We start from the raw sequence: 26,551 nt of genomic DNA, 5'->3' as shown, positions 1-26,551 counted from the left end.
TAATATTTTAGTTTAGAGTGGCTGCGGCATCTTAACTTGTTACACTTAATTTAAAGTCAATGAAAAGTTATGTTGTTACGTTTAAGTTGACTTCTTATCTTGTGTGGACAAGAAAGTAACTTGTTTGCACAAGAGGAGTGACTTGTTGGGACAAGATATACATATCACAATATAAGAGATCAATAGGAATTTCTTTAGATCAGTCATTTCCTAGGAAGAAGTATTTATAGTCATGTGTGTGCTCATGGAACTGGGACTGAGGCTATGTAACTGTAGAGAAGAGAAAGTGCTGATTGCATAGTACAGGCTACTTAACCCATAACAGCCCATTTTTGGCCCATCCCCCTCCACCTCACGCGGCCACTCCTTCTGAGACACATAGCCCATCACTGTCTGTTTGAACAGTCGCTGAACAACTATTTTACTCTTGTTTCTATTCAGCGCAATCCACTTAGGTTTCTGATGTGGATAAATAAATCATTACTTTATTTTAATGACCAATAAAACAATGAATGCAATAAAACCAACAGGAAAAAACAGCTCATGTTGGAAAGTGTGAAGAGAATTGGAGGGTATGCAAATGAGTAAGGGTCTCACACACAGGCACACAGACAATGGCATAATTTTAGTGTTCATCATTCTCAACACTCTCCTTGTAAACAATTAGCCCATTCACAGGGGGGAAAATGCACGTCATCACTCATTCAAGCAGCCATGCATGCACGTGAGCTTTAAAAGGTAGAAGAATATAACGGTGTGTGTGTTTTCCCTTTACCTTTTTCAGGCGGTTGTTCATTAATGTGCGGAAAACTTGCCCTGCAAACAAGCCAATCCCAACCGCGAGCAGGACGGCGCAGGTGATCCCAACCACGTAAATGGTACACGATCTCCGTGTCATGTTGGCAAGTGGCAGGAAGAGAGAGATGCGAGCGGGACTCTTGAAGGATGAATGGATGGATGGATGGATGGACACTTTAATGTCCCCACGTTTCCCCACTGCAGACACAGAATTTTTTCCCCTCTTTGGCTTACTGAAAAAAGTTGCAGAAAAGTTTCTTCACGGCTATATCTCAAAGGTGCTGAGCGTTTAGTTTTCCAAAATTACAGAGAGCTGCGAGGAAGTTTTTTGTGACTTGCTGGTGATAGTGAAAGTTTTATTTATTGACTACCACGAGGTCCCCATTCCTCTCAGTCGGTCTGAAGCGGCGACCTTAAAATAAAACATGTGCCACGAGTATTTGTAGCAGGCTGTAAAAACTCTCCCTCCCTCCTCACGAGGGAGCGCCGATTGGTTGATACGGTTTACGAGCCAGCAAGGGTGTGTGCGCGGGCGTACGCCCCGTGAACGCACCACCACATGCTGAGCAACCCTAAACGTATCACTGTTAGCGCAACTGCTCCAAAACTGAAACGCGGTTTCACTCTATGTGACTGAAGGTGGTTATGTGTAATCTGAGCGCTATCTGTGACACCAGAAAACGTGGCGAGTCAATAAGTCGTCCACTTTCTCGTGCTCTGATTCAAAAAGCTCAGAGCCAGATGGATATCATTTCACTCATATACACGCGCAACACTTCCGGCTACTGCTTTATGTCAAAAGCCCTTCACCTTGCTCAAGGGCAGATAAGATAGTAGTTTCCGCAGTGAGCTGGAAGTGGTTAACCCAAAGAAATTTGTTTCTATTTAATTAAACCGTGAGCTAAAGGCTGCTGGACTACTTTCCATAAACATGCCTTACTTTCCACTACAGTTGTGGGAAGACAGCCTAACTACAGGCTGAGGCAAAAATTAAACTAAAATGGATAGCTTTTTTTTCCCATTATCTAGGTGACTTTTTAAACCAATGCTTGCTTGGACTTCTTTTTCTTATGTTACGATATCTCAAGGATTAAATGAGTAATTGAACTTTTTTACACTGACAAAAAGGGGAATTCCACTTGTCTGGCCTACAGAGCAAAGTAGGTTGCTCTTAAAAGTTGTTAAGAATAAAAGCTTGCATATGCATATGCTTGCATATGTTTTTTAAATGGTTTAAACCAGGAAATATGTGTGATATCAGACACATTTCCTGGTTTAAACCATTTAAAAAACCGTTACTTTTCAAAGCCAGTGTTCCAAAGTGCTTCCTAGAAACACCTAATAAAAGACAAAGGTCAAATGAAACGTCAAAATTAGAAAAAGACACATTTGTGATTCCAAATTCTAGTGAATAACCTAAAATTGACAAAAAAATATAATTGTTAAAAAATAAGATGGAATTTAGCTTCATATATATGATCCTCGAGCTCTGGGAGTTTGAGGGTCCTGCACAGTATCTTAGCCATTATTAGCACTGCACTGTTCTTGACTGAGACCTCTGATGTTGGTGATGTAGCTTGCCATCAACAGTGTGTGAATGTGTGTGTGTGAATGGGTGGATGACTGGATGTGTAAAGCGCTTTGGGGTCCTTAGGGACTAAAGCGCTATACAAATACAGACCATTTACCATGTTGTGCTTTGAATTTCCTGAAACCACTTTTCCAGTTTTGGGGTTAAAGGTCCTAATGCTCCTTGTACCACTGGGATCACATTGAAATTTCCTTCCATATCTGCTCCAACTGTTCCTTCAGTCTAATTTGGTGAAGCAGCTGAAAGTGATTTAACAGCCCACTCTGCTACATCAACATCCCTGATGTTTAACTGACTTATGCTTCACTCGAATTAAAAAGTGCCTCCTTTTTTTTTTTTGAGCAGTAAATATATATTTATATATACATAAATATACATATACATTATTTAAAAAAAGTAAACTAAAATTTTATGAAAAAAACCTTATGGAGTTAGCATAATGAGGAAACAATGAATCAGGATGAGTAGTTTTTGTCTTTTGGGCCACACATCATTCATCCAATTCTCTGTAAAGGGGATGTTCACAGTCAGACGAGTGATGCAAACTCAGTGACACCATGCCATATTGGAAAAAAAATTACAAGGAAACCAATGAATGGCTCGAGGCTGGCTCAGACACTCAGGTTATTCCATTTATCAGCCTTGTGTCCATATGGTGAGACTTTAATCCAATAATTCCGATTACTGAAGAAGGCACACATTCCCCCTGAAAGCTTTCACAGAGTTCTGACAGTCCTCTGGTGTATGCTCCTCAATGATAATCTCATGGTTATCCGAGTCTGTTCCAGCATTTGTTCCAGTGTGTTCATGAACCCAGATTTTTCTTTTTGTATACAAAGCCCATTTTACATATCATCACATGTTCCCGTTTCCTTTACCGGCAGTGATGAGATCAGTTTGAGATACCTCTGCTTTTACTAGAGACGGTCTAGCATAGGCCTCTTTTATCAGAAACGGCTATTCTTTTCTTGGTAGTTGTGCTCTATATGTTTGTGTACATAACAACAAATTAGAAACACAGTGCTGTAATAACACAAACCACCAGCTGGTCTATTTGCTTTTTAGAGATGTTTTTTTGCTACTGCAGTTTTCCTGCCAACACATTTGAGGCTGGGCAGTGGAATGAATTATTGATGTCTGACTGCTTTCAACGTTAGCAATAGCTCAAATTCACCTGATATAAATTGAGGTCCATCATCTGTCACTATCCCTTTGGGCATTTGTTTTGCTGGCTGCGGTGCTCTGCCTTTGAATAACGTCAGGCCAGCGTGCATATCCATCCATAACAGGCATCTGTTTAACATCCCTTGAAAATTGAAGGTGTGTCCTCTCCCAGATGCAGAAATCACAGTATGTGAATGCGTTTTCTATACGTTGCTGCATATTACACAGATTCTGCTGCTTTTCAATTACCGTATGTGTACACCGCCGTAGAAGGCCTTTGGAGAGCGTATTCATTCACTCCCACAGTGGCTGAAATCTATCTGTGAAAAAAACCTGCCAGGTGTTTTTTTATAGGATGACCCTGAAACTCCTGAGAACACAGTTTTCATGTGAGGTCAAATCGAAGTTTCACAAATGCAAGCATCCTCTGCTGTGTATACTTTGATTTTTCAGACAACATATGCTGTGCAAAATCTTTTTGGGTTTCTTCTGCTTTTCATATGCAGCGGTAGGAATGCAAGACACCAAGAGCGCTGAGTTTGGTTTAGGAAATCTGTGATCTGCTAATGGAAGTCAGGATAACGCATCAGGATTTCCGTGCTGTTCACTTGTTTTATACTAAATCTCACAGGCACAATAAATCCAGCTAAAATCAGGAGCATTTATCACATGACGCATAACGACTCCCAGTCTCTGCAGTAATCCTGTCATGGGGTTATTGGAGTGGCAAAATTAGACATGGACTCACTATAGTGACTGATCAAATGGAGAACTGAATGTAGTTTACTAGTAACAGCTATTAGTGGTGGCAGTGGGTGCTGCCGCTTTGAGATCATGTGAATTCCCTTTGCGCCAGTGACATTTCTCAAGCATGACACACTGTGTTATTGGGTGAAAGTATATTCCCTCTGTAAGCATTAGTTTTAGGCTTTTAAGCACTTCTTTAAGGTTATAGGATCTCTGTGTCCTGCCCCACAATTACAATGTTTTCCAAATACTGAATTAAACCAGCTTTGAAATACAAACTGCTCTTTATTGCAGTCTGTTTACATGATACAGCCCCTTATGAATTGTAAGGTCAAGTAGTCCTGAGAGCTGTCTTGTAACTTTACATATTGATAAAGAGTGGTCATTTTTCATCACTCCCTGGTTTTTGTGATTTGATCATGTGCATATATTAAGGTCAATCAGTAACCCTCTCAGTCTGATACATCTAATGGTTGCTTAGACATACATATATGTTGTTTTTTTTTTTTGGCCTAATCTGTAATTCATTGGTGTAATTACCCTGTAAGCCTGTATTTGTCGTAACTTGCTTCCTTCCAGATCGCATTCCAGAGCTTGTTTGGAAAAAATCAGACCTCCAGGCAATACATGTATTGCTTTGATCCCTGTTACTTTCATTAAATTGGTTAAAATGCTTCAGGTATTTCTCATGTACAGCCTCTCCTGCAAACGCTCTTGTGCTAACCTGTTAACCAGAGATAGATGACGTTTGACTTCTCTTCTTCATTCGCTTTGATACAAGAAGTAGTGTTTCTAGTGTCTAGTGTTTCTGTAGGACCCAAAAATAACCAAAAATAATATGACATGGTTTCAAACTGTGTAATATACTAAATACCAAAATATGTAATAACCTAAAAATGTTTTGTCACATAGAGTGACTTGTTAGTGGGTGAAATGCTATTTCACCCACTAACACTAACACTAACACATACTTGTTTCCTGTTAGATCATCATGATCTTAATAGCAAGGAAGGTTAGAGCCTTCCTATCCCCATTATATATCAGTAATATGGTTGGTGCTGTGACATGCTGATGCATTCAGATATTTTCATGGTTGTTGCTGAGTCATAATACTCCTATACTCCATAATAATTGTAGTATGTGGGGCAATAGCTTTTCTTTTTGCTTCTGATGTGGGCCACAGCAGCACCACTGCATTAGACACACTTTTTAAGACACATTAATCTGATTGCTAAAGCTTTTTGCAGCATAGTTATTTCCTCACGGTGTGACACTCAACACACTTGCATATTTCTTTCCCCATTTCTTGGTGATTTTGAAAGTTTTTGTCCAACCAGTCAGCATTTGGAGAACTAGAGTACATTTCACATTTAACATTAACTACACCAGATATTAGCTTTTATGCAGGTCTGCATTGTTATACTCTGCTTTGCAACAGTGCTCCAAGTTCATACTCATAAAAATGCAGTAGACTTTAGCCCCAAATATACTAAAGTACAGGACAGAGTAGATGTGTTGAAGCACCCTAAAATTATCATTAATTCATATAAATACGACTTTTTCTCAGCAACAGCTCTTCTCTGGGGACCTCGGATTATGGATTTTGGATGTGAAGTCAGATGTTTGTTTTAGTTGCTCCATAGGTGAGAGATACTGGAGGAAACACAGTGATTACTGTATATCTCTCTGTTTCTCTGTGAGATTTGAAAACTTCCATCAACTGTAAATCAGAGTGTAAATAACAGTTTCATGAGAACATCCACATTTGGTTTATTAATGATAAAACCCATGAAAAGATGCTGTGCCCATTCTGATGATATTGGAAGGAGGCTTCCACTTCACTGAATGACTTCACCTGGGACACATGCTGAGACCTTTAAAATGGAAAATGGAACTATACCAAATCTCCTCCCTGAGTGTAGAAGTTCAAATACATCATATAGAGGATGTAGATAACAATAAAAGCCTTTGAAGTTGCTCTTTTGAGGAAAATGGAAATACTTCCACTGATCTAACCTACCACTTTATATGTGATGCATTTTTTGTGCCAGAGGAAGCTTCTGTAATCAAGTTATATTAGGAAGTGCAGTCAGCCTTCTCAGTATTACAGTCTTAATGTATATCCTGCCTTTTTAGGCTCTCTCTGGGCGAATCATCTTGAGGTTTTTTTGTGTGTGGTGGGGCGGTTAAGCTGAAGTCTTTAGGCTGTGTTTATTGTGTGTTTATTGATTCATAAAAGCAGTTTCTTGAATTTGTAATAACTAGAAATTAAAGTTGCAGACATCTTAGTAAGTGTAATTTAGTATGGTGTAACGTAAATGTTAAAAGTTTTGTTGCTGTGCAATTGTTCTTTTACTGGATCTCCCACATTATGAAATGAGAAATAGTTTTTTTATACTGAAAATTGTGCCTGGCAGTTTAAACAATAAAGTTGCATTTAGCTCATCTATAAGCTGAAATTTGCTTTTGCCCTTGTGAACTATTTTCATATTATCACTTGATGCATTGTTATAATAAAGTGCTTGTACCATTCAATAGTGTTTGAGAAGGGCTCAGAGTACAGCTGCTGCTCCTCCATATCAAAAGGAGCAAGTTGAGGTGGATCTGTCTAGGATGCTTTCTGGGCACCTCCTGGGTGGGGTGTTCTGAGCATGTCCACACAGGAGGAGGCTTTGTGGTAGATCCAGGACCAGCTGGAGAGATTATATTTTTTGGCTAGCCTGTGAACACCTCGGTGTTCCCCTGAATAAGCTAGAAGAGGTGGCTGTGAAGAGGGATGTCTGGATTTCTCTGCTGAGGATGCTGGAAATTGCAACATCTGTGCTTTCCACAAAGAATTCAAACTGATTTGTCTGCCCACAGAACAATTTTCCACTTAGCCTCACTGCATTTTAAATGGGCTTTGACCAAAGAAGGTGACCGAATTGGTCTGGATCACATTGACTGGTGGCTTCTTCTTTGCATGTCTTTAATGTGAAAACTCATTATCACAGACTCTTGCAGACCTTTCCATCGCTCTGGTTTTCTCTCTCACAGAAGTAAATCTGCAGTCTTACTATCTTGCTTTTGTGCTGAGACACTTTGCTTAGCCTTGAAAGGCACATGCCTTTGCCATTATCCATTATTCGTCTGCAACTTTGTAAATCCACAGGGTGTGTTGTCATTCAGGAATAAGCGCTTTGAGAATGCAAATAACATGCCTGGAAAACAGGTCCAAATGCAAACACAGTCATAATATACATACAACTTCAAAGGAGAACCCTATTGAAGAATACAAATCCAGAGCCCTTTTCATGTGTTGGCCTAATTTTATAAATAGGCATTAGGAAATATATCCATTGTCTTATATTGGCCTCCTGTGGTTTTCATTGTATAGGCTACAACGTGATGAAAGTCTTAGAACCAGCTATGTTTAAACATCAAGCATGTTACACATAACAGGAAAACGCATCAGCAGAACCCTCAGCTGTAATAGCATGCTCCCCCTTTTGAAATGCCACTGTACATAGAAACATTGACAGACATAACAGGATATATAGATTTACAGTTTAACAACAACAGGAAGACAATGTCAAGTTTATTAGACAGTAGTTACATAAACATGTCAATGTTTGAAGAAACTTAACGGTTTATTAGTCACATTGGCATTTAGGAAGTGTGAAAACAATTACTTTTGCTTGAGACTTTCTTTACTTTTCTCTTCTGGGAGACGTTGAAAACCTCCCCCAGAAATGTATGAAAAAAGCAGCATGTTTCCTATATGTATACAGCGAGAGGCTGGAGAAATGTAGAAACATCCCTCCCACTCAAACAAGCAAATTTCTGTGTTAGTCATTCATTTAATTAGCTGTTACCATCTGATGCAAGAAGCAGATTCTTTCTCTCTGAAACAGCCGCAGCTGGACGTGTGGGTACTAATGCAATCATAGCTCGCTAATCATGAAGCTATACAGAAGCTGTCCATTGTGTGCTCAGCCTCCTAGCTAAAACCCTGCGAGAAGTTATTTACTTTTACGAAAGGAATTCAAAACTTTTGAAAAAGATTTATACTTTTAAGGGTTTAAAAAAGATCACATATCAATTAAAGGAAATGAGAATCTCTTTACTAGTTTGAATGAATATATATGATTTTAATAAATGAACGTATTAAATTAATACATTTTTATAAATTCAAATTAATTGCATATCACTTTCATTTACATTTTCAATCATGACCAGTGTTGGGCAAGTTACTTTGAAAAAGTAATTAATTATAGTTACTAGTTACTTCTTCAAAAAACAAATGAGTTAGTAACTGAGTTACAAGATTCTAAAAGTAATTAATTACTTGAAAAGTAACTATTGTATTACTTTAAAAAAAAAAGTTTAACCCTCTGGGGTCCAGGGTATAATTGGCCATTTTTAACTACTTTTGATTAAACCTCTATATTTCACCTTTAAAAACTATTTACTTTGCCTTGTTTGGTGTCATTCTTTTCAGCACAACCTCACATGTCTGAATTTACATTTATGTTTTCATTTTGACATACTGTATTAACACAATTGATCTTAAATCAGACAAAAAACATATAATCCGAGTAGAAAAAGTTATATTTTTTTACTGTAACAGCCACAAACATGTTTAATGAATCATATTTTATAACTTTAAATGCAAATATAAATTGTCAATTTTAAAATCATATGCACAAGCTTTGCAAACAACAAAGTTATTTGCAGCCATTTACCTTTTACCCCTTTTTTAAATAACCATTTCAAACTATTTACAGAACAGTCAGCTGTTCTGCATCAATAAGATTCCGCACAAAATATTTGTGCCACTCCAAAAATTTCTGTCCACTATAAAGGAGAACATCACAGCCTGCAGGTCTGACAGCAGCAGGTGTATCACTCATGTTTTCTACCTGGAGACAGCAGTTACCTCATTGTTCTGACACACAACACGAAACTAGTCACAACACTAGGGCAGGACCATATCATGCCGTTCACGGTAATACCGGTACAATGTTAGGCAACGATAAGAAAATGAAATATCGTGATAGAATATGGGTAAAAGGCGCATGCACAGTGCCTTTGTTTTCATACGCACATGGCCGAAAAAGCATGGCGGTAACGGAGAATGAGAAGGGAGAAAGCAGATCGTTGAGTGAAACGGATGAACCAGAATAGGTTTGTAAAAATGGTGCCACTTCAGTGATGTGGAACTGGTTTGGTGTTTGTCCGTCAGATACCCACCAAAGCACATTTTTTTTGTAGAACATGCCGTCGTTATTGCCGTTATTCCCATCACTGATTGCGACCCCCCTTTTTTTGTTGTAGAAGCTAACATTTTTTTAAAAAGTTCATGTGAAAATTGAGTGCTCTGTAGGCACACTGTCCACCTCCTCTGACATGCATAACTTCTCCCTTAATTCCCATGGGGTTGCCATAACAGATGGATCCATCTGTGTTCAGACTTGGTACAGATTTTACACCGCATGCCCTTCTTGATGCAGCCCAACCCTTTACCCAGCCTTGGAACCACTACTAGGTGTACTGTAGCTTGTGATGGCCTGTAGTCATGCAGTTTTCTTGATATTTTGTTTTGAAATGTAAACCCTGCTTCATTCAAAATAAAGTGCTGCCTCTGATCACAATGGTAGCGCAGTATAATTAGCAAAGGCAATTTAGTTTTATAGGAATGGGATTTCTGGAAGGCAGGAAATGTGGCCTTGAGTAACATTTAGTTGTTAAGCAATCTCAATTGTGTTTGACTTTTAGTTCTTGTATTAACATGCTCTTATGAACAAAAGCCACTTTAGCTACAAACAGTCTGTGTGCTCAGAAGAGCTCAAACATCTGTATTTCTTTCTACTCCGGTGCCCAGATATCTGCGGTTCCTCCCACCTGCTTCTCAACCTGACCTTTCCCCCTTTTCCCAGCAGCTGAAAAAGTGGGTGGGTAGCAGCACCAGATGTCAGCTCTCCCATTGCACAGCTCTTTGATCTTAGAGATATCCAACTCTAAAGAGCTCTCGTTAGTGAGGGGGATCAGAGACTCTGTGATAATGTTTTGATAATTATATCAGGCCTTCTTACTAAGAGAAGTAGGAGTACACCTTATTATATTGTACGATCTCAAAAAAGCAGCTATGATTTATGACTGAGGGCTTTGAATAGACAGATGTCATCTTATACCCTTGAGGCCCCCCAGGTCCTCTGGTCTGATGACTGGTTGTTTAAAAGAAAGAACATGACCATTTCTTTTTAAGCTTTGATTTCAGTTGGATTCCCCGTTGGCCTTCGAACTGCTGATTGTGTTGTTTAACAAAAACATGCTATCTCAGTCTATTTTGCATTACTTTAACTATGTAAGTAAGTAGTAGTTTCATTTACTCATATTAGTTGAGTTGTGCAACAATATTTTAGCTGTTCATTGCAATTTATATTGTGCTCTTGTACAGTTTTTTTTTTTTTTGCACACAGACCATACTATTTTCCATAGGAGGGAACTCTGGGCTCTCTAACATGATTTTTTATTTTTTATTTTAATTATTTTACAATGACAATGTGCAAAGTTGTTGACCCTACCTGTGGATCCCCACGTGACTCCACTCATTCCCACTGCAATTGTCATTTATAATTCTGTTTAATCATACACAGAGGTGTAGTGCCGCTGGAGAGCAAGGGAGCAATGACTTTCCAAGAAAGGACATAAATTACTAATGCTCAGCCTAACCAATTGGAGCTCAGTTGTCACTCCAAGAGTATTTTATGCAAGAAATTAACAAAGATAAAATGATTGGTTCTCTCATCATGACATATAGGGTTGCTGGACTGAAAGCCTCTTTTGGCATGAAAAAGCCAAAAAAAGGCACAGTGTTAGTTTTGTGACTGTGAAAAAAATCTTTGTCTAAATGTTCCTTTCCCGCGCTGCACCACTGCAACCTGGTAAAGTCACCCAGCTACAATGTAGGCAACAGTAAATAGTTGCCATGGCTCCCCCCCCCCCCCCCCCCCTTTGATCCAGAATTTGTATTGTTTCACTTCAAGGTCCAGCTGTGTGCTCAGATTTGTTGACGTTCTCACAGCACCCAAACCTGTTCATTTAAACCCACAGAACTGCTGAACATCAAGGTGCTATGCCGATGCATCCATCGTGTTCTCAGAAAATACAGTCATTACAATTACATGTTAAGGTGAGTCAGGGGAGGTAATGAGTTTCTTGTTGCTGATGACTTTATTACTAACAACTGTTATATTGCAGGCTGTGCTTTAGCTTAGATGTTAACACAGCATTCTTTTACTGCTTATGTTTCTGCAAAGTTCAAATTTTACTTCTCAATAACTTTAGAACGAGTGACGTTGGATTTACAAATGAATACAGTAGGTGCGTTTGCTGGGCTGAAGAGTAGCACTGGCAGTAGCTGTTTTTTTTAAATATTGCTTTAGCCTAGCCAAACCTACCTCGATCTGTGTGGAAAATAACTGATCTGAAACACACCACTAAGTCCACCTCTGAATGGCTAAAATAATAAAAGTTAGGGTTTTGGAGTGATCTAGCCAAAGTCCAGGCTTAAATCTGATTGAGATGCTTTGGCAGGACCTTAAACAGGCCGTTCAACCTCTGAAACCCTCCGGCGTGGCTGTATTAAAATGTTTCTGCAAAGAGGAATGGGCCAAAATTCTTCCACAAAGATGTGAAAGAGTCTTCGCCAGTCATCACCAGAGATGGGCAGTAACGCGTTACTTGTAACGCTAGTCTTTACAAACCGCTAGTATTTGATTTTATTTATTTTCTGCTGTGTTTTACTTGCATCTATTTGAAAGAGTGAGTGTAAACACACACACAAAAAAGTTATGTGCTGGAATGTGCAGAAAATAGATTTAAATATTAAACAAATTTCTTCCAGTCAGAGAATGTTGCATATAATTACATTTTTGCTTGATGCATAAAGTTAAAAGATTAAAACTAATAAAACAAGTTTTAAAAAGGGACTTTTCCATTTGATTACATATTTTATGATGGATTATGTAGAAAGAGTAGAATTGGGCTGAAAGATCTATCGCTTTATCACCTTTTCAGGTTGTAAATCGTGTTTTTAAAAAGTAACTAAGTAATTAATTACTTTTTAAAATAAGTAATCAGTAAAGTAGCGGGATTACTTTTTTGGGGAAGTAATCAGCAATTAGTTACTGATTACTTTTTTCAAGTAACTTGACCAACACTGGTCATCACAAATGCGTAATTGCAGGTCTTGCTGCCATGTAAGCCTGCCAAAAGCATATCATATGCATCTTGGCTATGGCACGATTACAGGAAACAACATTGCCACAAACTCCCTGCTGTTATTTAATTTTCTTATGACTACAAGTCAGCCTCATCAAACAGGCCAGAGTAAAATCTAAATTGCATTGGTTTGAAAAACAATCCGTGTACTCTGGATGATTAAGCCTGTATGTTTGGTGGCACGGTTACAATGAATAAAACATGCTCATTCTTCCAATTCCTTTTCCGCTGAAGGCGCCTTCTCTCTTTCACACATCATCGCTGTCACTTCTCATTGTGTTCCGACTTTGGGAAAAGATCTCAAACAGGACAGTCAAAACATCTGAAGTCAATTTTTTGTCTGTCTTGGGGGGAAAGAAAAACTTGGTGGCCTTGCTCTTCCTGTACTGATTAAGGCAGAACTCCAACACAGTGACACTTTCTCAAGGAAAATATATTCAAGGCAACACTTTCTGAATAAGGTTTTGTCAGTGAAATGATCCAGAGTTTATTTTAACATTATTTATCTTGGCATACAAGTAGTTTGAGTTTACTATCCAAGAACCTGTCAAGATGTACTGACCAAAAAAATTAACAGTGAACCATTTCGATTAAAAAAAAAAAAGTAATATATGAAAGGTAACTTTATGAGCCTCATATTTTTTGGAAAAATTCACTCGTGGCCCTTCACGTGTGCCTCACACCTTTTATAATTTGAATTTTTTCCTTTTTTTTCCAGTGAACCGAAGGAATTTTCCAAGCATCACCTCCGTTCAACTTTGAGATCCTTACTGTCCACTGCACAGGATGTATCGTGTCCTTGGACATAGCATGCGTGTTTATCTCATTTCCCAATGTTTTTCTGCGCAGTTTGAGGATACAGAGTAGGAAGTATTGAAGGACTATAGAACACCCCACCCAACACAAACAAAGGAGTAACAGGTTGATGCAATACCCTGTTACATTTTTAAATGAGATTTAAGGTTGGAGGGGGTTTCCCTTTAAAAATAATGACATTCACTGACACATGTTGTATTTTGTTTCTGAATTTATCACTTTGCATTTAGTTACTGATAATTTCTCCAGATGACCTTTCCCTCAATTTGGCTGAGATGATACAGAGGAACCCCAAAATAGCTGGAACCATTGTTACATTCTGTCTGCATTTCCAATTAAACGTGTGTTACAGCATGTTCTTTGTATGATTTATTACCAATTGTTTTTTTTCACAGCTTAAAAGCTAAAAGATTTTTATCTGAACTGCCATCGGCTTACATAATAGCAATCATAGGAGCAATAAAGTTAGCATGTTCTCTGTGAAGGGCAGGTTGTCTAACACACACACACACCCACACACACGCACGCACACACGCACGCACGCACGCACACACACATCTTAAACAGCAAGTTTGTTATTATAAAAACAAATTTTTATTGAGTTGTGCTTGCCTGCCAGGTACTAGTTCAGGAAGCACACACAGTATGAGTGTTTTTTTTTAATAACATCATAAAGAACAACACAAAAACAACACAAACACAAATGTCATTAAATGCAGTGCAATAAAACTATCACAAATCTGTGGATGTTGATACGTGCCTATATGTGGAAGCCGCCAAATAAGGCCAAATGAGTGAACACAATGTCTCAATGGAAAAGTCTATTTTAGAGAGTTGTTGTCCAGACAGTGCTTACAAACATATGGTTGCATGACTGATGGGGACACCTATCCTGTGCTCTTCGCCAAGGTCGTAGACAGGGGATTTCTTCAAAGATGATGAAACAAATGAAAACAATAGATAGGCGCATTTACTTAACAGGAACAGAGCTCTGTGCAAAATATGTAATATTCACGTAAAAGTATATGTATTTGTTTCTTCTCTAAAAGGCAAAAATGTGTACGGAATCAGGCAATATTTTACCACTGCAGTTTCTTGTGAATAGCAATGTTATACATTATATCAGCTTTTAATTTTTTTTTTTTTTAAATACTAAGTTAAAGTAAATGATTATGGTACAGCGGGCAACTCTATGAATTGGCATCAGGAACAGTTTCTTAAGATAAAGTAAAAATTCATCATTTGATAAAGACATTACTGATTCAGCCTCAAGTCATAGATGCAGGTTAGAAGGTCTACAGACTGTACACAGACAGAAGCTCCTCTGCTAGAGGAATATTAGCAGTATTAATAAAAATGTGTGTTATTTCACTTTTTTAAAATGCCAACACACTGTGAATTCATATTTACACAGCAGGACACAACTGACTCAGTGTGTGAGCTGTATTTCTTAATACACAGCTGTAGCCAAAAGTGACTTTTCTTCTGTCAGTTACAGTGCATTTCCTATGTTTATGACAAATTTTACATTTAAATTAGGGTTGATGTTTTTCGCTGTGGATGGCTGAAACTAGATGTGCCTGCAAAAAGTCAGGTTCTGTCTTATTTTTTTTAAAGTAAGTACAGGTGTTATTTCAGTACAGTGACCCTTTATTTATACATGTTAATCATTAGCTTTCTTTGCTGCTCACTGTGCTTTCAGGACCTTTTTATCGCTATGTGCACATCTGTATCCGTTAAACAGAAAACGCTGAATGACAGTTGAGTTTGTGCTCTGAGCATTAAATTTTGTAAATGCTTCTTGTGTATGTCTCTTCAAGATTTCCCCCAAAGATTTTACAAACTACAGCCATAAAGTGCTAAAAAAGAGATAAGATAATTAGCAAATAATGCACATAGTTAATACTGGGCCACAACTTTACTGATAAATAAGTTGTTTATAGCTCTGATCAAATAACCAGAGTGACCTTTGGAGGAATTATCTGGAAGTCACATAGAGCCGCGACTAGTCCATCCTTGGTTTCCTTCTCTCGTGCTAGTATTTGTTGATGTGTCTCCCTCTCTCTCAAACAGAAATCTAAACAGAGAGAAAACCAGAGACTCACCGACATCCTGGAATTGTCTTGGCATCCGATCTCTTTTACGGCAGCAAGGAAAAAATATATTACTGTCTTAACATGCAGGTAAGCCAACTCTGAACCTATTGTTTTGTGCACATATGATCATTTTGTAAAACAAAACTAATGGGATCATAAATCATTGCAAACGTCCATCGATGGCCCTTCATACCATTAATTCAGGCCACAGACAGAGCAGGTAAACAATACATTTCTAACTCTAACCTCCAGTTTCCAGTACTTTTGACATCATGTTACAGTAAATTAGCACAAAATTCCAACTCTCATCGGACACGCAAACACTAAAATAGTAGTCTTTGCTTTTTTTTGGCTTTCGTTTTGTTCTCCAACCCTTGTTTATGTGCTGGCCGCTTAAATTGACACTAAGTGACCAAAGTTTTCATAATCCAGGCCTTATCATTTATAAGGAGGTCTTACTTGAAAATGACTAAGTACGTAGCATTTTAAACTTATAAGATAAATGCATTCCTATAGACTCATCTGCTGGCTATTATTAGATTTATTGCACATGCTCTCCCTCTCCCTTCAGTCTTCCTCGGTGCAAAGTCCGTGTTGACAGTAACCATCACGCGGCAGTAATTGCATTTGTGTGTTTGTGCAACGAATAAAGATCCTTACCTTTATCGACTTTTGTCATGCACCATGCTCAAACTCACAGATCCCTGATTTCTACTGTTGAGCTAAAATATAGACTAAGAATAGGTTTTAAGTTTGAAGCAACATCAAACAGGAACTTCAAATCCAGTGAAATAGACTTGTTTTTTGTTTTTTTTAGAGCTAAACAGGAAATATAACTAATTGCAAGTATAGATTTGAAGAGCTAATATAAAAGTAACAAGGAAAACAAAAATGTTCTTTGTTCAATTTTAATATATATTACTTATGCATATATTATAAGCTATTACTAGTATTAATAAATATAGACTAATGCTATTTTTTTTAAACAACAGGTACTTTTTAGGAACAGCAGAACCAATAAATTACATACTTGATACGTATGCACCGATACCGATACTGGTTTCGGGGTCGATACTGTAAAATGTGTGTGTACTCATACTCGTAAAAGTTAACCGATACCATGAACCGATACCAACTTATTTCATTTACACGGGTGGCTGTAGCTCAGGTGGTAGAGCAGGTCATCTACTGATCGGAAGGTTGGTGGTTCGATTCCCGGCTTCCCCTAGTCTGCATGCCAAATATCCTTGGGCAAGATACTAACCCGAAATTGCTCTCCGATGCATTCATCGGAGTATGAATGTGTGTGAATGTCAGTTGTGCTTGTGCGAATGGGTGTGAATGGGTGAATGCACAAGTTGTGTAAAGCGCTTTGAGTGCTCAGAAGAGTGGAAAAGCGCTATATAAGAACTAGTCCATTTACCATTTACCATTTATCAGAGGGTGGCTGGTCATTTCTGTTGTAATTTTTTAGATTGGCCACTAGGGGGACATACCGCACAGACTTAGGCGAGTGAGGCTGGCGGCTCCAGATAAAAAAGAGAAACTGGAGGCTGCTGTAGCTAGGCTAAACAAAATGTCAGCAGTGTGGACCAGAACAGCCAACTTAAACTCAGGCTTTGGAAAAGCAACAAAAAATCCACGGGCAGTTAAAATAACAGAGGCTCTGACTCATTTTATTGCTCTGGATGACAGCCACTGTCGGTCGTGGAAAACATAGGATTGCACCGTCTTCTCAGCATACTCGAGCCGCGATATAAAGTTCCCAGCCGGCCATACATCAGGGAGATAATGGTGCTAAAACTTTCTGAAGAGGTAAAGACAAGCAGTGTGTGCGCGATGTCAGTCCTCAGTTTAACGGCGCAGTGGATTGACGAGGAGTTTGTTTGTTTGTTTGTGGTCATTTTTATTAAGATTTTATTTTTTATCGGCAGAGAATAAAATAAGATCTGTCTTCCAATTCAATGCACTTGTGTGTTTGTGGTAGAAGTATCGGTTTTTGTACTCTGTATCGGCAAGTACTCAGATCCAAGTCTCGGTATCGTATTGGTTTGAAAAAAGATCAAGCTTTGAGATCAAAGCTTAGCCTTTTCTTTACAGACCCTGTTTCTGGAGCGCTGAGGCGCTGGCTTGATGAAACAGGAAAAGGAATTCCTCAAACTGTCTCCAAAAAATAGACACATTGAATAAATCAAGTATATATTTTTTTGATGTGCTTTTCCCCCCCCACTACTCTCACATTCAACCATCTGAAGATTAGGTCCTAATCTTCACTTTGGCACATTGCCAAGTCTCTGTATCCTGTTTGTCTTATCATTCGTCTTCAAACGTGGTCGTGAAAAACATTTAGCCCTCTGAGCATACTCTATCTTTAAAGGGGCCTGCGCTGCCCTCTCTCTCTGCATGTGTCCAAATGCTTATGCCCATGCACGTATTGGCGTGTGGGGATATAATCAAATCAGAGATAACTAAACAACAACAACAAGAAGCTCAACTGAAACCTGCTAAATAAAGAAAAAAGAAAAGAAATACATGCACAGATTAGAACTTCCTTCTCTGCATTTCTTGTTTCAGATTGATGCGCTTCCTTGTTGTCTCATCTATCTGTCAGCAGGTGTCAGCGCTTTCAGAAATGCTGTCATCCCTTCATCTCCGCAGAATGACAGTGGGATAATTTTTGCTCTGTGCACACAGGAGTACTTCAAAAAAAACACCTGAAACACAAATACTGAAAAGCCACATCGCTGCATGTTAATGTTGGAACTATCTGTCTATCTATGTGAACCAGAAACCATCGTTTGTGGATTATTTGTAAATTTAAAAAATCAATTACAGTACATTTCATAGTTGTGCAATTCAAACCTACTGTGCTTTTAAGGTGTTTTTAGGCATGTAGATTGGCTATAAACTGTTAAAATCCATCTGAACACAGCCAAACAACAGGGTATGCTGTCAAGCCTCCACCTCTAGTGATCCATGTCAATAAGAAACTGCATTGTGCAAATGTAATTCCATTTAGTCTAGTTAGATATTAACTGGATTACTGACACTTATCTGTAAGTAATTGTGCTTGAATGCTAAGAAAAGAAGACAATTTCCTATATGTATTGAATAAAAATGGTTGCCAGCTGTTGAATGTGAAACGTGACTTTCTTTGCATCCTCAAGTGAATGCACGGCCGAGGAGGGTTTTATAGCTTAATTGGAAGTCTGGTGACTATCAATGGATACAAACACAATATATCGGTTACATTTTTCCCTAATCTTTAATCAAAATTCTGAATTAGCAGAAATGCTTCTAGGAAAAAAAACGTTTCATCAAAATTAAATCCGAACATTCGAAATCTCCTGCATGCTGCTTGACAGAGAGCTTTGAAACTCGCCTGCACACCTAGAGGTGTTGCAGAGATCATTTTCTGCATGAACACATGTAAAGGGACACACACACACACACACACACACACACACACACACACACACAAGAAACAGTTCATTCTCTTATAGTTTTTCTCCCTGGACAAAGCACTAAATCATTAGCAGTTTTGCTCCACAGTTAATCCAACACATTGTCAACACAACTTGTTTTAAATGGCTAGCCAACAGAGGGAGGCAGAGCTCTGCAGCATCACTTACTCTTCTGTCACATAATCACATCAGCTGAATCTAAACTCCAGCGTCTTGACTTGCAGGGTGGCTGACAGGGAGGCGTTCTTTGCAAAATCTGCTCCGGTTTTCACAGAATTTTTGCCAGCCCCTGAACAAAAGTCACTATTATGCTGCGTCTGTTCACAACAAAGACAAAATGATGATGCCCGAGCTGCTGTTGAACTGTAGTTCAAATCTACAACATTTTGCTCTGTGGGAGTGTTATTTACCTCTTTGTGTGAGGTGTGTGGGTCTGTGGCGATAATTGGATGAACATTCCTCAAGAAAGTGCAGCCAGACTATTCAGTCTTTCAAATCGAAAGAGCTGCTGTTAGCAGAATGGCCCTATTGGCAACAGTGCACCCAGGTGTGTCTATTACATGATCATTAAAAACAAAAATAAGGCACTTCAGCATTCAGGATTGTATTTTTCCCCGATAAATATTTCCATTTAAATCAACAGAAAAATTAGATAAATTGATGATTTGTGTTACTGAACCTTACAATAATTTGTCTCACAAACAAATTCAACAATCTTAATGTTTCTTTTGAGGTAATTAAACCATGATATGTGGAAACACCCCGCAGATATCCCAAGATATCTCCATAATTCACAGAAAATCCTTGAGGCAGCTCATTGTAAGTATTCCACCCAGTGAAGGATGAAATAACACACATTTGAAAATTTAAGCCTCCCGGTGACTGAACAGAATTCATGTCTCTGCTCGCTGCTGGCCTGACCTGTAATGCAGATTAGGCTGTTTATTAAAATCATGTTTGTGGCCCCTTCATAGCATACGAAAAAGCAAAAGTCTTTTTCAGACCCAGTTTCATTAAGACATGAATCATTGGTTACTGCACTATGGTGATAATTTATTCTTATTGTTGGAGTCACCTGTCAAAATTTGGAAGTGCCGGTTCCTCTTTCCATTACTGTATCCATGGCCGCAGCAGCTGCAGGCTCACGTGCTTCATGCTTTCTGAAATGGAAATCTGCAAAGCCTCGTTAGGGTTTGTAATGGCATTGATGAGCAGCTCAGTTATGGATGCAAAAGAGTATTATAATCCAAAAAGTACAGATTGCACAAAACATGGTTTCTTTCTCCAGGAGCAGCAATAGCCTGAATGTACAGTGCAACATCAACTTGAAGTTCTTTATTTTGACTTGTTTTCATTGATTGCAGCACAAACTCTCAATCAGAGATCTTATTCACATTATTTCTCTTTGGCTTTCCTTATTTGAAGCTTTACTTTTGTGCCGCAGATAACCCTGCTTGAGTTTGAGATTTTGCATAACAACAAGAGATCACTTAAGTGCAATTTGTAATTAGCTACTAATGCAGCTGATAAATTTGGATTAGTGATTTTTATCTGTGTGAATGTGAATAAATGTAGGTGGTAAATGAAGGTAACATGATAACAATATTACAAGTACGGTAAATAGACGTGTAGCTGCTCTAAGGTTAAGTTTCAATTATTTGACATGAAAACAACAGAATTCAGGTTCAATGCTATGTATGCATGTTGTTAATTAGTACACAGGTGGTTGGATTGTGAATGTAGGTGCGGTGTTCAATGACAAGGTTAGATAACCCCAGAGGGAGACATTTATTAAACAAAACATGTTTTTTTCTCCCACTCTGTCTCTCCAGTGGCAGCATATCCACTCTGAAGTACCGACTGCAAAGAGTTCTGACCTGCTTCTCTTTAATCACAGATGTTTAGGCTGCAGCACAGCACCTGCATGAATAAGAAGAAAACACTATTCAGAAACCGTGCAGATTGCTGTTCTCTGTTAACTGCTGACGCACCTTCTTGGAGAAAGTCGTATTTTTCATCCCCAGGCAATAATACAAGAGCGGATGCGATATTACACAATTGGGTGAAAGGTTTTGCACTGTATAAATATGTTCACTCTTGAGTAGTAAATTAGCAACAAACTATAATCATATATTAAATGGCTGCTGAATGCAAATAAATCATTTTCCTTTGAGGAATATTCCTCTTCCCCGCTCTGCTTTCTCTTTAAGAAATATTGCAGATGATATTGCAATAAAGCAGTTCCCTGAATTTTAATAAAAATTGGCATTTTTCAAATGATCCCCATAAATCTTGTCTAAACCTCATGTCCAGCTGCATCCATCTGCATTGTATAAAGGACCTTTCATTCTCTGTGTATTTGCTCTGAGAGTGAAAAATCACAGTATGTTCTGCTATATTTAGGCAGAGTCAACAAGCTTTCACATTATGGATAAAGCGGGTCTTTATCCTTCATAGTTAAGAACAAAGAACATTTCTAGCCAAACTGCAACATGCAACATGTGAATTACTGGAAAAAAAGTGTTTCATTAAAATTAACAGTAATAGTTTCATTTAATACACAATATTTCCAGTGATATAAGCCTACTGAAAAGCTTTTCTAACCCTGATATTACCATCACAATAAAGAAAATAATGGAAGTTACTGTTGTGGAGATTATACTATATCACCTCTTTAAAAAACAAAACAAAAAACAAGTTGCTACAAGTTAGCATGAAATGAACGCAAAATACATGAAATAAAACATTATTTTTCTTCTTTAAAGTGCTGTTTTTACAGGAAAAAGCTGGCAGCTGGGGTTACCACACAGCTGGGAAACTCACAACTGTTAAATCTACAAAAATAAATAAATAAATAAATTCACACAACAATTGTTGTATATTCATAGAATATTTCCTGTATTTTTACATGTAATAATTGCTTATTGGGGATCCATAATTTGTAAAATTAACAGGGAAATATCAAACAAAAAACTAATTTGAACTGGTAAAACAACTGTGAAATGTGCATTTTAAATGGAGCTGCTCTGCATATGATACATAAAATCTATTACTATGCTGTATTTTCATGTTTCAATGTGTAAGTTTAAATCATAAACCTGCAAACTTCTTACTGCTATGCCTACACCTAACATGCAAAAATACATCTTCAGAAAAGACTAGTGAGGAAAATATCACTTTTGGGAAATTTATTTTGCAGCCATCATCAATAAAACCAACTTACACAACAGTCACACAATTCAATCGAAATGCTAGATGAGGGAGAGGAGACGTGCCTTGATGGCGTGCCTTCTCGACTCGGTACATTTTAAAAAAACAATCAATATCCTGGTGTTTCTATGCATGTACTCCTAAATCTAGAGAAAAGGTCGCATTTGCTGTGTATAATATCATAATATCATAATATCAAATTTGGCCCGCGGGCCAGAGTTTGACACCCATGTCCTACACTAATTGAAAGTCTACTAAGCACTGAATAAAAGTGTGTACTGTCTTTCTTTTAAAGCTCAAGTTGAAGAAAGGTTCAATCGGCACCACGCCAAGGCCAGAAACATCATAGAGCGTACCTTTGGCATCCTCAAAACACGCTGGCGATCCATTTTCTTGCAAGCCCTTGAGATCCGGCCTCTGTTTGCTCCCAAAGTTGTGGGAGCTTGCTGCATCCTCCACAACATCTGTGTGGCAACAGATTACGTCTGCCAAGAAGAAGGAGACGAGGAGGAGGCGGCACAAGCAGGACCAGAAGCTGAAACAGAATGCACAGGCGTGGACAGGGAGCTTTCTGGAGCTTGTATCCGAGCCAGGCTTGCTGCACGACTGTCTGCTCCTGAACAGCTGCCTGCATATCTGTTTGAACATGACTACATCTAGGTAAAGGTTTCATTTGTAAGATGTAGTCATGCTCAAACAGATATGTAGGCAGCTAAGGCCAAAAGAAAAAGCCTCCTGTTGGTTAAAAAAAAAAGTAAATTCAAATCATATTTTTTTTTTCAAATTAGTGTTAGTTAGTTAAGTTAATTAGTTAAAATACATCTTTATTTGTTCAGCTTGTAAATAGTTAGTGTTCTTTTTTGTATATTTGCTTGTGTGCTCACGGTTGTATAGGTTGAATTCAATGTTAAAAGTTATTGTAACTGTTTTACTTTGACTAAAGAGATTCTCTGTTACACATGCAGCAAAAACCTCACTTCATTATTGAGATTTAAATTGCTTTATTTAAAATTTTTCGACAAGTTTTTCAAACAGCAGTGATCGGTCTGCCCTTTCAGTAGCTGCCCTCTCTCTCTCTTCCTCCCTAGCCAGCGCCTGTCTCTCTCTCTCTTCCGTTCTTTCCGCCTGGTCTTTTAGAAACTGAAGTACAGCCTGGCTGTCCCTGGGCCTCTTCCTCTGGCTCTTCCTCGACACTTCGGTAGAAGGGGCCGAGGCTGGAGTGCTGACTGCACCACCTGCAGTGGATGTGAGGTTTGCTGCAACTACCAGGGGTGGACTTATTGAGTGCTGCCCCTGGAGCACAGCATCCATCATTTTGTACCACTGCCAGGTGGCGGCAGTTGGGCTACCTTCCTCTACTCCCTTGCCTGTGGGTGGGTCCCTAAGCTCCTGAAAATATGTATTAATGTCTATATTATCACAGATACAATTACTCTATTATCAAATGGCAAAGTCAGATTGTTCCATTTCTTTTGTGCTTGCTTAACTGTTATGGCCAGGCCTGAAGAGCTAACAAAGTCCCTGAGGGAAAAGAATGTTGCACTGTCACTTCGATAGCTGGTTATCATAAGATTTGCTCCTCTAATCCTTCCCTAGAAAACAGGGAGCAGCAAAAGCAGTCAGTACTTACTCCCATCCAGTCTTGCAGGAATTTCTCTTTCCTGTCAGACTGTCATTTTCCGTCCGCCAGCTTGTGTTTCCTCGCTTGTCCCTTGATTAAAATATCAAATATTGCATTAATATATTAACAATCCAAGCAAATAAAAGTAGGGAAAAATGACAGCAAAACAATCAGGTGCTTTATTAAAACTTACTGTTGATACAAACGTAAAAATAACTTAAGGTTTTTAAACATTATACAGGATAGTACAAGATTTGTGTGAACGACTGGCTATTAAAATTGCCAAAGTGATTTAAATCAGAGCCTTTAGAGAAAGCGGAAATTTCAAAACAAAATGTTGTGCTCGCTATTTGGCGGGCAAGGCCCCTTTCGAAAACAGCATAGGGAATTTTTAATTAGGGTCTGTGCTGTTAAATTTACTAAATATTTGAAATTTAAATAACTATATTCTCACATAAAAATGCATTGAAAATGCACTGCATATTACAACAATAGTAGTATTTAACTTACAATTATGCGTCTTCTCCTCTGCCATTTTCACAGAGGTCTTGCGAAATGCATTCTGGGATATTTAGCTGTACCAAGTCCACACAAGTCACCACCGATGCATGCTCAATAAAACGGGCGGAGTGAGAACACATCCGGGAATTTTTTGCGTTCTCAGCTTGATGCGTACTTCGGATTGGAACAGTACTTGGTCTCCGACTGATGACGTATCACGAGTACACGAGAACGCAAGTACGCACAAGTACGCATATTGAGAAAGGGCCACAGTGCGAAAATTACCATAATCATCATCCCGCGCAACACGCACTCTGCTGTCACAACCATGGCCCTGGTCATAGAAAACACATGTGTAGTTACCATAGCAAAACATCAGGAAACCACCTGTGGGGAAACAAACCTATAAACACTGCAGTAACAGCACTATAGAAAAACAAACAAACAAACAAAACTGTGGAACATTCCTTCAAAGCAAGAACATTTTCATGAAACAAGCAGGTGGCGGACTCTTGACCAGAAAAAGTTTCAAGTACACATTGTGGATTTAACAAAGTAAAAGCTACCAGTCCACAAAGAGTCAATATTCAGGCTTAACGCCACTCGTGGTCGGAGAGATCCTGAAACAGGGTGAGGACTCGAGGGTTCTTGTTGGAAAGATGCTTCAAGTTTTTGTTTTCTTTTTTGGTTCCTTTTTCTGGGTTTATGGAGAAGAAACACCTGTAGAATAAAATCATATAAAAGCATATTAAGCATTTTAATTGATCAGTTAAAAAATAAGTACAAGCATATACATACAGGGAGTGCAGAATTATTAGGCAAGTTGTGTTTTTGAGGAATAATTTTATTATTGAACAACAACCATGTTCTCAATGAACCCAAAAAACTCATTAATATCAAAGCTGAATGTTTTTGGAAGTAGTTTTTAGTTTGTTTTTAGTTTTAGCTATTTTAGGGGGATATCTGTGTGTGCAGGTGACTATTACTGTGCATAATTATTAGGCAACTTAACAAAAAACAAATATATACGCGTGTGATGGAGCATTGTCCTGCATGAAAATCATGTTTTTCTTGAAGGATGCAGACTTCTTCCTGTACCACTGCTTGAAGAAGGTGTCTTCCAGAAACTGGCAGTAGGACTGGGAGTTGAGCTTGACTCCATCCTCAACCCGAAAAGGCCCCACAAGCTCATCTTTGATGATACCAGCCCAAACCAGTACTCCACCTCCACCTTGCTGGCGTCTGAGTCGGACTGGAGCTCTCTGCCCTTTACCAATCCAGCCACGGGCCCATCCATCTGGCCCATCAAGACTCACTCTCATTTCATCAGTCCATAAAACCTTAGAAAAACCAGTCTTGAGATATTTCTTGGCCCAGTCTTGACGTTTCAGCTTGTGTGTCTTGTTCAGTGGTGGTCGTCTTTCAGCCTTTCTTACCTTGGCCATGTCTCTGAGTATTGCACACCTTGTGCTTTTGGGCACTCCAGTGATGTTGCAGCTCTGAAATATGGCCAAACTGGTGGCAAGTGGCATCTTGGCAGCTGCACGCTTGACTTTTCTCAGTTCATGGGCAGTTATTTTGCGCCTTGGTTTTTCCACACTGTTACTTTCTTTTTCTAGACGTGTCTTGAACGCGACAAAAAATTGGCCCACTCCCGCTCCACCAAAACAAGAACCCAAACAATAGTATCTTCTAAAATGCTAAGCAGCCATTTATTTGCTTCAGCAGTGAGCAGTGCCAAAAATAACAAACAAAACTCCCTAATGGTCCCTATGCTGTCCTACACAAAATGAAAACCAAACAAAAGACAATTCACTTACCTAACTTTCTACATGAAAAACAGGAGAAAACTTAATCAACAAGACGAGACAGAAGTAAAACTGAACACACTCACATGAGACGCAGACCTTCACAATAAAACAGGAAATGAGAACACTACACCAAGACGCAGACCTGACACTGAGAGACAGACAGAATGACACATGGAACCTGAACTAAACTAAACGTGAGATACAACCGAGAACAAATCCTTAAACATGAATAAACAGAAACATAGAATTCTAATAGTAATAAACATTATAATAATAATACTCATAGTGCCCAAAACCACAACAAACATTCAAAAATAAACTAATCAATCAAAACTCAAAATACTGGGTCGAAACTGACCCAGAACCGTGACAACACGCTTCTTGCGACCCTGTTGACTATTTTGAATGAAACGCTTGATTGTTCGATGATCACGCTTCAGAAGCTTTGCAATTTTGACACTGCTGCA

General features: G+C 38.6%; 1 protein-coding gene and 1 long non-coding RNA gene across 4 annotated transcripts in view; one reads left to right on the top strand and one right to left on the bottom strand.

Moving 5' to 3' along the window:
• Positions 1–1,230, bottom strand: part of LOC113025604 (lysosome membrane protein 2-like) — a 29,919-nt gene extending 28,689 nt beyond the window's left edge. For both annotated transcript variants that reach the window (XM_026173518.2, XM_026173519.2), the window contains exon 1: positions 776–1,230. In XM_026173518.2, the coding sequence (XP_026029303.2) occupies positions 776–898 (123 nt within the window). In that variant the 5' untranslated portion in view covers positions 899–1,230. The remainder of the gene's footprint in view (positions 1–775) is intronic.
• A 13,843-nt stretch (positions 1,231–15,073) lies between these two features.
• LOC145429990 (uncharacterized) lies at positions 15,074–18,608 on the top strand. 2 transcript variants are annotated; one of them, XR_013910359.1, is made up of 3 exons: positions 15,074–15,141; positions 15,455–15,564; positions 18,052–18,608. It is a non-coding gene; the product is annotated as an uncharacterized LOC145429990 (long non-coding RNA). The 2 variants fall into 2 exon arrangements; XR_013910358.1 differs by lacking the exon at positions 15,074–15,141 and having other exon boundaries at positions 15,366–15,564.
• Positions 18,609–26,551: the final 7,943 nt, after the last annotated feature.

This window comes from Astatotilapia calliptera, chromosome 7, assembly GCF_964374335.1.
Source record: "Astatotilapia calliptera chromosome 7, fAstCal68.1, whole genome shotgun sequence".
Taxonomy (NCBI): domain Eukaryota; kingdom Metazoa; phylum Chordata; class Actinopteri; order Cichliformes; family Cichlidae; genus Astatotilapia; species Astatotilapia calliptera.
The sequence above is the reverse complement of the archived record's forward strand: the minus strand, read 5'-3'. Positions and strand labels throughout refer to the sequence as shown.